The sequence below is a fragment of the Monodelphis domestica genome, chromosome 1 (assembly GCF_027887165.1).
Source record: "Monodelphis domestica isolate mMonDom1 chromosome 1, mMonDom1.pri, whole genome shotgun sequence".
Taxonomy (NCBI): Eukaryota; Metazoa; Chordata; class Mammalia; order Didelphimorphia; family Didelphidae; genus Monodelphis; species Monodelphis domestica.
This window is the reverse complement of record NC_077227.1, coordinates 640,908,842-640,922,754: the sequence shown is the minus strand read 5'-3', so window position 1 is coordinate 640,922,754 and position 13,913 is coordinate 640,908,842. Positions and strand designations below refer to the sequence as shown.

Here is a 13,913-nt window from a genome sequence, read left to right as displayed (position 1 = left end):
TAGAGAAAATCCCACCTTCTACAAGAAGGCCTTCCTAGTCTTCCTCAATGCCTGGGTCTACTTTAATGATCATTATACCTCAAGTTTTGTTCTATATACTTTGTTTGTAATTAAGTGTTTGCATTTTTGCCTCTCCCATTAGACTGTGAATTTCTGGAAAGCATGGACTTTTAATTTATCTTGCCTTTCTTTGGACTTGCCTGGAATATAAAAAGCGTTTAACAAATGCTTGCAGTTTTGACTCACTAAAGAAGGAGCATTTAATCTTTTTTTTTTTGGAGGGGGGGCAGTCATGACAGTCTAGTAAGTCTGGTAAAGTGTATAACCTCCTCAGAAAAATATATTTAATTCATAAAATGCATAGAATTATGTAGGAAACCAATTATAACAAAAGTTATTTAAAGACTGAAAAAGTCCAAAGTTTGTGGATTCCCTGAAATGTGTAAGCAGATTACTGGGGTCTGTTTTGACTCTGAGTAAGAATCCATAATCGAAATAAGCCTGTTACTTCTCTCAGAGTAAGTAGTCTATATAATCCAAATTTGTTTAATATACAATATACAAAATGTGAAGAAAACTTTTTATGTAAGATTTTTCTTTATAAAATTTTTATTAGAGTAGGTCATATATAGTTTGAACCAATTAATTCTTATTTACCAAAATGGTTTGTCATTAAATTCTGGAATATCCTATTTGATTAAAAATATAACTAATTTCTTATTTTAGGGAAAATGAAACCACAGATTACTAGGACAGAAGCATTTTAAGGCAAATCTGGAGTTTAAGTACCAAATGAATAACTTGTCAGCTCTTACTCATATCCTTTTTTAAGGATACTAAGCAAAATTCTCTTACATCTAAAAAAGTATGAACACTTTTTTATATAATCAGGAATTGCTATAATCATTAAGAACATGCTAATATTAACAACCATTCTGAGCTTTACAAAAAACTCTTGGATAATGAAGACTATGATTCTATGTGTTATAGTTACAAAATAAAATGAGAACAAAAAACAAAGAAATACAGGGGAAAGGATCACTTAGCAACATGCCAATGTGAAATTAGTTTTACCTACCTGACTGGCATCTTTTACATGTATGTTGTCAATTAATTTGCATAATAACCAAAAATATTCTTTACATCCAGGTATTAGTACTGGCTCTTCTTCATAATCTTCAATCTATGAAAAGAAAAATTTATTTAAATTTATGACCCTAAAAAGGTGCCAAAAAAACCAGAAACCTATCGATATGATTAAAAACAATTATTATAAAGACTTTAGAATGGTGGGATGGTGAGGGGGAATTTTAAATTTCCTTAAGATTAGGAGAAAATTAAAATCAACAAAAATCTCACTCATTCCACAATTTCTATTAATCATAGAAATAAATGAAGTAATTTCTTTCCTAAGGGTCTATAACCACCTGTTATAATTTTTATACTGTTTAATGTTATAGTTCCTATAATCCTGTGTCAAGAAGTTAATGCTTGAAGTTACTAACAGGACAAAACTATTGGCTGACTGCGGGAGACTGTGAGTTATTTCTTTTCCACAGCCTCATGTAGCCAACTCAACCCCCCACCCACACCCCATCCCCCCCATTTCTGGTTCCAATAGAGGAAACTCCCACTATCACACCCAAGCCTAGTTTCAATAAATGACCCATCACATCTGGGCCTGATCAGGAATGCTCCCTCCCATATCTGGCACCACTTAACTGTTCTCCAACAAGCCCATCTGCAGGCATACAACTATATTTAAAGCTCATCTTTGAGTGTGTTCTCTTCCCCTTTCTGCTAGGTAAGTTTCTTGCAACCACAGGGAATTAAGCTCTGGATATAATGCCATGTATGTGTTTGTGGGTGGGTATGAATGCATATTTGTGCATGTGTGTACTGCTTCTGTCCGATTGCTATACAGCATAATAATATTTTTTGTACTAGTTTTCAGTGTACCCATTTGCTGTAAATTTCTAAAATTAGAAGTTTGCTTTAAATTAAAAAGTGAGGTAAAATAAAGCACTGTTACACTGGTAGTTCAAGGAGAATTTCTTACCGTTACAAAGTTTATAAACCAATTTGGGGATAAAATACACTAAAGAAAATATAAGAAAATCCAAACACATAAGATATATAATCAACTACAAAACATGATAAAAGTTTAGAGAAGAGATCTGAGATCCCTGGGGCACATTTACATGGCTGCTACTTTTGCTTTGTCTTCATCCAGCTCACAACCACTAAACCAAGGCTGTCTTAGGTCCTCTTTTCTTCTCCTTCTATACTATCTTGTTTCATGGTCTCTTCAGTTCCAATGGGTTCAATGATCACCTCTCTGCAGAAACCTTACAAGTCTAAATATCCAGCCTATCTTTTTTCCCCCTGAGCCCTAGTCTTGTATCACTAACTGCCTTTTAGCATTTCAAATTCATTATGTCCAAAAGAGAAATTGTTATCATACCTGCAAAACTGTCCCCTCTTCTCAATTTTTCCATTATTGCCAATGGCAATCCATTCTTAACTTAGCTGTCAAGATGATTTCTGACCCTGTTCAAATAATTTCAGTGGCTACCTATTATTTAAAGAATCAAATATAAAATACCCTGTTTGGAATGTGAAACCCTTTATAACTTTGTTCTTTTTCTAGCTTTTTCCCCCTTTTTATATTCATTCTCTGATTGGGCTACAATGGGCTTCTTCCTATTCCTGAGACAAAACTCTGTATGCCTCTTTATGGGCATTCTATCATGTTTGTAATGCCTTTTTTTTTTTAAACTTCTATCTCTTGGTTTCTCTGGATTCCTTCAAAGTTCAACTCAAATTTCACTGAATGCAAGAAGCATTTCCAGATCCTTCTTTGCATAGCTAGCACTTCCCTTCTGATGTTAACTTCCACTTACATTATATGCATCTTGTACAAATGCAGTGTTTCCTCATTAGAACGTTAGCTCCATGAGGGCAAGGCAAATGTTTCTGTCTTTCCTTATTATCTCTAGCATGTATAACATTACCTGACACATAGGAGGGGCATTGAAGACAGTCCTCCAAAAAGGCTTGGGGATACAAAGAATGGAAAAAAACCCCTGCCTTCAAGGACCTCATGACTCTAGGAAGATAACAAGCAAACAAATTTGTACAAAGAAGCTACATATAGTATAAATAGGAAATAATTAAGAGAAAAAAAGGTACTAGAATGGAAAGATGTTGGAAAATCCTTGATGACTGACTATAGAATTTTTTGCCTGTTTTTTTCCATTAAAATTTTTGAGTTTTAAAATGTAATTTCTTACTTAACAATTAGGCAGTTAATTAGTTAAATGAAAAAGAAATATCTTAAAACCTCTTGGTCAAAAGATGTGAGCCACAGATGACAATGAATTATTTTAGTTTAATTTCTGGGTTACTATAGGGTATTCATAATGTTAAATACACAATCTCCCTTTTTTATCTGGTACTTTGAATTTTTACATCTTCATCATTTTACTCAGTTCCTCTAAAACTTCATATTAATTTGACCATGATACCTATTTGTACCTATCATGTAGGACAAATGAAAATTAAAGAATATCTTTAAAAGTGGGGAAAAAATAAACATAAAAATAAAAACGTTTTAAGTTCCTATACTTGATATGGGCATTATACTGATTTAGTATATCTATACATAAAATAGAAAGGTACACAACACAAAAGTGTTTTGGTTAGGGACTTGTTCTGTAATTATTCAATATATTTTTGAATTTTAATGATGTGGGCCTTTTTCTTAGTTTTTAAACAGTGTTGTGGTATCATGTTAGCTACCTTACATTGTGAACATTCACATTTTCTCTCTACAGAAATTAAATGATGTCACAAATCATATAAGTTCATAATTAAGCTAGAGGTGTAAAATACCTTGAGAAACCTTGGAGAAAAGGCAGTTTTGAATTTTAAATTGAAATAACAATAGTATACCTACATGCATAGATGCACAGCCTTATCCACACATACCATCTCACCTTAATAGGCTTTAAAGCCTGAGCATCAGGAAGAAATTTCAGTAATGTTGAGGCAGCAAGTAATAGAAAAGATCTATTAATTGAATCCCCACCATCTAGTCCAGATAAAGATAACTTGTATAAACCATTACAAGATTCATGCCGAACAGCAGTCTAAAACAAAAGATAAGTTTTGATGAAAATTTGGGAGTTAGTACCATAAATTATTCTCTTCATCAAGACAAACCAAATATTTATAAATTATTAGTAGTAAAAAAGATTATATTCATATAAGGTATGGATGATGATCTAGAAGTTAAGTAACTATATACACTTGTAGAAATATAAACTAAATATTAAAAAATGAATTTCTAAAATTCTCAATTTTAGGTGAATAGAAATAAGTGTCGCAGATAAAGTTCTTAGTTCACCTAAAGGATAATAAGCTAAAAAACAAAATCATAATATTTTAGAGCTGTAAGGGAACCAAGAGTTCCAAAAAGTCTCACAGATCCTTAGGTGCAATTTGCCTAAAATGTACAAAGACAGTAATTGGCATCCTTTAACTTATATATTCATTCAATAACTAAGCATGTACTATTCTATGTATTAGGGATGGGGAACATTAAATGATAAAAAGACAATTAAGAAATGTTTTCTGTACTGATACTAAAAAACAAAAGAAGTGTATATTTTAAAGTATTATAAAAGTAATAAGCAATATTATTTAATATATTATATATTTATGATATATAATATATTATATGCAATGATATTTCATAATACTTAGTAATAAAAACTACAAAGTCCAATGTAGGCACTTTAATATAAAATAAAATGAAACTATTAAATTAAAATTAAGTTATTATTAATACTTATAAAGTACTGAATGTAAAATTAAATTAATATCAAGTAAATGTAATAATGTTTTAAATATTTGTATTTTAAACAAATGTGTAGAATAAGATAAAGACAAAAATAATTTGTGGCATAACAACAATTTTCTCACCTCAGGAATAAGAAGAGTAAGTTTCCTTAGCCAATCTTGTAAATGATCACTGTCGGCAAGGCTAGATTTTACTAAGGAACAGCAATGAGCCCAACTGACTAAGAGCCACATTGAATAATGTGTAACTAAAGGAAAAGAAAAAAGTGATGATGATTTAATTAAGGAGATGATACCAAGAATATCATTTTACCCTTAAACTGTAATCTGTTAATTATAAATGAACTTTGTAGTATACTTACCTTCATGTCTTGACCTGTGATCAGACTGAGCTTTCAAAACTCTGCATGAGGGAAAATAAGCAGATAATATATATTTATATATGTGTATGCTTTTTGCATGTTATACACATATACATATGTATATAAATTAAAATGCTGCAAAAAACTATAAGTAGTTTTATCCAATTCCTATCAACAATTAACACAAAGATAAATAAAAGAGAAGTCAAATCTGATTACAAAAAATTCCACAAGGAAATCAAAATTCTTTTTTTTTTATACTGGAACTTTATTTATCAAATAATTACTTCAAATTCGAGGTTAGGAAAATTTCCTGTTATATAAAAATCTTATTTTGCTATTATTGAATATAATGTTTCAGGTTTTTTGGGAAACAAACCAAACTTTCCCCTCATTTAAAATTTGTTGTTATTTAATCTATGTCTAAAGGTAAATGCTTTCAGGTATGAAGTCCAACAAGTTACTAGCAATTACAGAAAAATAAAGTATTGACATTAACCCTCTGTTGCCTGCCAGTTTCATATTCTAAAAAGTTTTTCTTTTAAAATATTTAAATGAACAATACTATTGTTTTTTTCCAATGGCTGGTTTAATGACTAGTCAATGAATAAGAATCTAAATATATAAACAAGGCAGTTGAGTGTTTGTGTGTATGTAGGTGGTTTTTATTAATGAACTTAAAAATTTCCATTTAAGAAATTTCATTTAAGAAAAGAAGACAATTGGGCAGGTTAAAAATAATTTTATATATAAAACAAACTAAAATTAAACTGGTTAGGATCATTATTTACATACCACATGGAACATTAGCACTGTTGACTCAAATGGAATATGGTGAATATTAATTAAATAAGGCCCAACTAATCAATGTACAATCAGAAAGTAAAAATAAGCTATAAGTATCACATTTGTATGCAAAACATTCACTAAAAGTAACTATAAAAGGCGTTTGAACACAATAGTCTGATATTAACTAGATAATAGCCTAATAAAACTTTTTTCCATAATTACATTTCCTTATTCAATGTCATGGTTAAGAAAATGGCCTATGTTAGTTCTACATAGAATCAAGGTATTTACAAACATTTCTCATTGATTAAATTCCAACCTCACATATGCTGTATCACAATAATAAAAATTCAGAATTGATGGGTTTGGATTTTTTAAAAATTAAATCACTTTCTATTTCCTCATCCACACAAATAAATAAGGTTTTATACCTAGGTGCCAAGTTATCATAAGTATAAGCAACAGACATAAGCCGCTGAATCAAACAGGTTCCTTGGACAAGAACAAGAAATACCTGTTTGAAAGAAATGAGAAAAATATGAACATTTGTAAATTACTGACATAGGAAAATATTAAAACCATATTTTACTCTATAATTTAAAAAAACTAACATGTTTAGATTAATAACTTCTCTAATAAAATAGATTTCCCTCAACAGTGTGAGAAATAAATTTGATCCTTACTCTATTTGAGTGCACCCTTGCCTATCCTAAATCAATGATTTCATCCACTATGCCAATTCCTTTTTCACTTTTTTAAACTCCCACCTTCTACCTCAGTATGAATTCTAAGACATAAGAGCAATAAAGGGTCAACAAATGGGGCTAAGTGACTTGCCCAGAGTAACACAACTAGGAATTGTCTGAGACCAAATTTGAACTCAGACCTCTTGACTCCAGGTTTGGAGTATGTGAATCCATAGAGGAAGTGATTATTTATTACTTATTAACAGATACTAACATACACCTATTCAATTAAAGATAACTGAATAATCATAATACATAATTTAATTAGTAGCAATTGGATTAAATAAAATTCTTTTTTTCTTAGACTTTAAGCCTATAGATCCTTTCTTATAATAGATTTTAAACTTGTCAGAATGTGTACTTGCCTGACCACAAAAATGTCCTAACCAGAGGACCTCCATGCATTTGGACAGATGAGTGGCACCATGGGCAAGGAAGACATTTGAACCTCCATCATGGAAACCTCTGAATACTTTGTGATATTCTAATGGAGTGACAATTCATTACAAAATTTCCCCTAGTTATTGTAAGGGTCAATAGGCTAACATTTGGGTAGAATTCTGACTGCTCTGTAATTAACATTAGGGGAATAATTACATGATCATTACACAACAGTCAGGGTGAAAATCCACCCAACTAATTACTCTGGGATATACTAGATCTTTTCTCTGTGAACCCCAATATAGTTGTGGGGCCACCAAAGAGATTCAGCATTTTGTGCTGTACCATCTGAATACTCTGGGAATTAATGGCTATATAAAACTTGAACTCTGAAGCATGGAGGGGTCTTAAATCATATGGAATGTCTGGGATTCTATTTCTTGATGAGATTATGTCCCTTTGATTAATGGCTATTGGCTTGGAACTCTGTCTCAGTTGTTTTACTTAAGATTAGACATGTTTCTAGTGTTAAATACTTTGAATGAGAGAATTAAAACAGGCTGGGTTTGTGGAAAAAACAATGGCTTTGGACTTGTAAGACTGGTACTTCAAATTCTGTTATTATGCCACTTAACCTCATTGAGTCTAAGTGGAATTCACTTTACTATATATATATATTACTATATTACTATATATATATATTATATATTTACTATATAACCAGTCCCTTTCAATTCAAGATTTATGATACTATTGTTTTATAATCAAATATTAGCTCTAAGACAGAAATAAAAATTAATTAAATATAATAAGTGAAATCTGGGTTTTCCTGTATTTTATGTCAAGATGAGGTAATCAGAATGTATCTCTAATTTTTATGTTTTCAAGTGAAGCATACTTACTAGAGAGACAACCCAGGTTATTTAAATACAAAAAATATTGAGTTCATAAAAATGTTAGGGAAGGAAAGAATTTCTGAGACTATAAAACTCATACTTTAAAGATAAGCGATCCTCAGATAAATTATGTTTTATTCCAATATGGCAGAAATAGTAAGGACAGAGCCAGAATGAAAATTCATTTATTCTCCTGACTCCTGATTCTTGACATTTTCCATTACCATTACCATCAAGCTTTCCCTTTATGTACCTCTGAGATATTTTAAAACAATCTAGTCATTAACATCTCATTTTTCACCAAACAAGTTTCTTCATAACTTTTAAGTAGAGTACAAATTGTTATGAAATTGATAAAACAAATAATCAAATATTTTATTACTGAAAAAATGAGTATGGCTTATTGAGAACAAAGTGGCTTATATGAAGAAAAACAATTAAAAAATCAATACTGAAAATCTTCTGGATATAGCATTAGTTTTTCTGTAAAACATTCTAAACAAAACTGGACCTTACTTGCCTATTTGTATTTTCAAAAAGATTTTACAACTTATAAATACAAAATTAACTTCTTTACTGTACTTTAAATCATATCATTCACTGAAAGATATTTCAGAAAATTGAGACTATTTTTATACAATTAAAGAGATTTTTTTCTCTCTTACAGAACTGGAATGAAAATTTGGAATTTGGGTAATAAATTAAAGATTTTTTATTCTCTGACCTGACTTTTTCATAATAGTTTAAAGTATTAACAAAACAGTTTTAACAATGAGCCCAATCTCTTCATTAAAAACATTTGGAAACAGTAATTAATTATATTAAAGATAGAAGCCAAAAAATGAATTAGCACAAATTCTGCATGGTGAATAAAAAAAAACAACCAGTCAGGTATGAAGGAAAACTAATGGATAGACTGCAAGATCCACTGTAGTTATATAATATGGTGCAAACCTTGTAGAAGATTTATATGAGGATATGGATACATTGTCATATATGATGTGAAAGTATGGATGGATTGGTGATCATGAGCACCAAATGAAGTCCTTCTATCAGTAAGAACATATATCACATTTGATTATAAAAATCAAAATTGTTGGTTTGCATTGCTAAGAGTATGGATTCTGAACAAATTATGAATGAGAAGTGATTTTATTTTAAAAGAATATGAATAGGAAAAAATTTAATTCCTTCAGATATGGAACTTTTTAAAGGTAGTGGTATTATCAATAATAGAGTTAGTGAAGCAATAAACAAAACAATAATACTAAACACTCATGCATTTCAATAAAATAAAAAAAAACCAAATGCTCGATATTATTTCTTAAAACAATAGATATGAATTACTCATTTTCCAATCATGAAACAAATGTACAAATTGGACAGTACTTTCTAAAATTTATTTGCCTGGGAACTAATGGACATAGAGGGCTTTAAACCAGATTTTTTAACTTTAAAAATAGTATAAAATGTATTCCCTTTTTCTGGAATACAAACTAGAAATTTCCTTTTTAGGTATAAAAATGGCCACTTATAAAAGACATGATCATTTGGAATACACATAATAAAGAAATTTCTGCTAGTCTTATAAAAGTCTTAAAATGCTATTAAAAAATAAAAGTCTATTAAATTTGTACCTGCATTTACTTTTACTGAAATGTAAATAGTAGAATTTGAAGGTAACATATACTACATCTTACCTCTGTTAATCGGGGAATATGAAGACCTTTGGTATGATCTCCAGCCACCTTCCTTGATTTCCCAGGCCAAGTTCTTTTCCTATGGCTTTCTGCTACACCAGACCAGGCAAAGACATCATGATAAGCTAAATCCAAATCTGACGGATCTACTGCAAACTGGCATATTAACTTCAGCAAGCAAGCAAGACAATCTAGCTGCCACTGTGGATAAAAATTAAATATTATTTTCTATTTTCATTTAACAATACTGTTATCTAAATGGAAACAAAGAGGTTATAAACAAAAATTAAAAGCTAATGCTATTCATTACACAAACTAATTTTTAACAAAAATAAAAAAGAATAGACATTAACTCTACTAAATCTTCTACAATCTCTCATAGATTGATCTCATAATTCAGCTAAATTTGCCCTCTGAAAAGTCATAAATGATGACTTAATTGCCAAGTACAAAGGTTTCTTCTTTCAATTCTTATTCTTCGTGACCTTTCTCAAAAATTTAATATTCCGGATCACCTTCTTCTGAATACTACTTCTTCACTAGGTCTTTCTGACTATGTTCTCGCCTGGTTCTTCTGTTCATTACTTTCTTAAATCTCCTTTGATGGCTTTTCACTCATGTCAGATATACTGAATAAGGTTCTGTCACATCCCAAGATGTGACAAAACAACTTCTCATCTACCTTCATAGCATCTCATTTGAGGAGCTCATCATTTCTCACTGACAGAATTATTTTCTTATGCATATAATTCTCATATCAATATATTTAGTTTTAATCTCCATGCTAAACTACACAATCACCAACAGACTACTGGACATTTCTAATTGAAAGTACAAAAGCATTTAAAACTCAATATTGAAATCTGGCCAAGAACACTTTCTAGCTGTATGATCCTGGGCAAGCTACTTAACCTCAATTGCTTACCCATTACCACTTTTCTGTCTTGGAACGGATACTTGTTGTAATTCTAAAATAGAAGGTTTGGGGTTAAAACAAAAAGAAAAATACCGCAACATGTAAAAATCAGAACTAATTGTCTTTACCCCTCAAATCATCCCCACTTCCCAATTTCCTATTATTGTCAAGGATACCACTATTCTCCCAATCTCCCATATATCCAAATCTATTGCTTTTGTTTCTGTCTTTACAACATCCCTGATAGATCTCCTCCTCTCTACTCAGACAAGGATAGGTCCATATCACCTCACTCTGGAATTAATATGGTAACTTTCTATTTGATCTCAAGTGTTCAAGTCTCTTCCCACTCCAATCCATTTTCTACTCAAGCTGCCACAGTGATTTTTCAAAAGCATATGACTGACAATGATCACTCCTCTGCTCAATGAGCTCCACCCACGAAGTCATTACTTCCAGTATCAAATATAAGTTCTGTTTGATATTTAACATTCTTCATAACCTAATCCTTTCTTACATTTTAATTTCTTCCACAAACTGTTTAAGATTCCTGCCACAGTTACCTACATAAAGTTCCCTGAACATGATGCTCCAATGACTTACATGCTTTCTTCTCACTGGCTTTTCCCTATGCCTATAATGCTCTCCCTCTTCATCTTTGCCCCTTCTCAGCTCAAATGTCACCCTTTTTTGATAGGCATCTCAGTTCCACTGGTTTATAATGCCTTCATCCCCCAAGTGTTCTTCCAATTAATATTGTATATATCTTGTAGGTATTTGCATGTTATCTCCCACCCCATTAGAATGAGATTTTCAAGGGTAGAGACTCTGTTTTTGCCTCTTTAAGAGGCAGTGCCTAGCACATAAACACATAGTGTGCTTAATAACAAGTAATGGTTGAATGATAACAAGATTCAGTTCATAATTATGGAGTTCTCATAAAAATGCAAATGAAATAGCAGTAAAGATAATAATAATATCTAAGGCATATAATATATCAATTCTCAAATTTAGTTACAACAGGCAAAATGCTTATTAAAATGGTTTTCATTATATATTAAAAAAAAGGTACAAAAGATCAAGGAAAATAAGATGCTTATGATTAAAATAGCCAAAAATGATTCAGAGCAATCCAGAATATGTTTGGAAGATAATTTCACTAAAATCTCCGAAGTCACACATGCATATTATACATTCAGTAAACTTTTGTCAAGTAAGGTCACTGCATCCAATCATGAAAAGTAAATTAATATGAATTTTTTTGGCACAAAGAAAAATATGCCTTTTTAAAATATTAAGATTAAAACAAACAAGCAAAAAAAAAACAAAAAAAACCCCTTGCCTTCTGTCTCAGAATCAATGCTGTGTACTATTTCCAAGGCAGAAGAATGGTAAGGGATAGGCAATGGGGGTTAAGTGACTTGCCCGAAGTCATATAGCTAGGAAGTATCTCAGGCCATATTTGAACCTAAAACTCCCATTTCTGGGCTGGGCTCTCAAATTAATGAATGACCAAGTTGCCCCTTAAAATCCTAAGATGCTAACTAAAATCCAAGTAAATTAACAACACATTAAATTCAGAATCTTTTAACTGTTTCTATTTTTCATTCTTCTCTCATAATTCCTTCTGTCCTTAACCTACCACTTAGGGAATTCCTCTCCCAAAATTAAAAGATAATTTAATTATTAGAAAATAAAATATCTCAAAATATATTGTTAAAAATTCATTAATGCTAATGAGACAGAGCAAGATAAACATGACACTGAGAGGTAAATTGGGCATCTTTATGTATACATAGGTTATAATTTGATTCAAAATATAATACAGGGCTAAAATTTACATGATTGCATGTTATCACAAATGGTATCAGTAGAATGTTATCTGTTTGCTGAGCTTTCCTGTATACAGGCTCAGAACATTTTTACTAAATTCTTAATTTTCCAGTAGCTGAAGATTTATCCAGCTTTGATAACTCAGTCACTTTGATTGAAGGGATGGAGGGCAGAGAAATAATCTCCTCTCAAAGCCTTCTATTATAAAAGGATTCAGAACTTCCCTGCTAAACCTTTCACTTTCCAACATCTATTCCACTTCATTTTCCATAATAGGGAATCCCTCAGATAACCTCTGGAGCCCAGCCTTTCAGTTTCCTTTTGTTTACTGTCCTCTTCCATTAAATTAAGCTCCTTGAGGGTAAGGACTCTTTCTTTTTTTCTTCTTTGTATCCCTATTCCCTGGCACATGGTAAGGGTAGGCTTTAATGTGTATTGAATATTTTTTATAAAGGTATTTTATTTTATCAATTACATGAAATAACAATTTTCCACATAAGTTTTCTGAAGTTATATGATCCAAATTGTTTCCCTCCTTCTCTTCCCTGCCTCTTCTTAGAGATGGCAAGTAATTTTATCTGGAGTATATAATATGCATTATCATGCAAAACATATTTCCATATTGTTCATTTTTGTAAGGGAATAACCATATAAAACTAAAACACAAAAAATAAAAACCCAAATAAATTAAAGTGGAAAACATCTAAACATGATTCTAAAGTGAGAAACTTGATTTGCATTCAGACTCCAACATATCTTTCTCTGGAGATGGATAGTATTCTTTGTCATAAGTCTCTCAGAATTGTCCTTGATCATTGTATTGCTGAGAATAGCTGAGTCTTTCACAGCTGAGCATTCCATAATATTGCTATTTCTGTGAACAATGTTCTCCTGGTTCTACCTGTTTCACTCTGTATCAGTTAATGTCTTTCCAGCACTTTCTGAAATCATCCTGTTGATCATTTCTTACAGCACAACAGTAACCCATCACCATCATATACCACAATTTGTTCAGTAATTTCCCAACTGACAGACATTTCCTTAATTTCCAATTCTTTGCCACTACAAAAAAGGCAGCTATAAATATCTGTGTACAAAAAAGGCAGCTATAAATATTTTTGTACAAGTAGGTAATTCTTCCCTCCCCCCCCCACCTTTTAATCTCTTTAGGATACAGACCTAGTAGTAGTATAACTAGGTGTGTACTGTTTATAACTCCTTGGGAGAGTTCCAAATATTGCCCTCTAGAATAGATGGATCAGTTCTCAATTCTATCCACAATGCAACAATGCCCCAATTTTGTCACATAACCTCCAACATTTAATACTTTTCCTAACTGTAATATTGGCCAATTTGACAGGTATGAGGAGATACTTCAGAGTTGTTTTAATTTGTATTTTCTCTAATCAAGGATGATTTAGAACATT

At 31.2% G+C, this 13,913-nt stretch overlaps 1 protein-coding gene across 11 annotated transcripts in view; it reads right to left on the bottom strand.

Annotated features, from left to right (window-relative positions):
* USP34 (ubiquitin specific peptidase 34) overlaps positions 1-13,913 on the bottom strand; it is a 357,595-nt gene that overhangs the window by 105,168 nt on the left and 238,514 nt on the right. For all 11 annotated transcript variants that reach the window (XM_056813961.1, XM_056813959.1, XM_056813952.1 and 8 more), the window contains 6 exons: positions 9,738-9,938; positions 6,446-6,528; positions 5,226-5,266; positions 4,987-5,111; positions 3,999-4,151; positions 1,079-1,183 (listed from right to left, as the gene is read on the bottom strand). In XM_056813961.1, the coding sequence (XP_056669939.1) occupies positions 1,079-1,183; positions 3,999-4,151; positions 4,987-5,111; positions 5,226-5,266; positions 6,446-6,528; positions 9,738-9,938 (708 nt within the window). The remainder of the gene's footprint in view (positions 1-1,078; positions 1,184-3,998; positions 4,152-4,986; positions 5,112-5,225; positions 5,267-6,445; positions 6,529-9,737; positions 9,939-13,913) is intronic.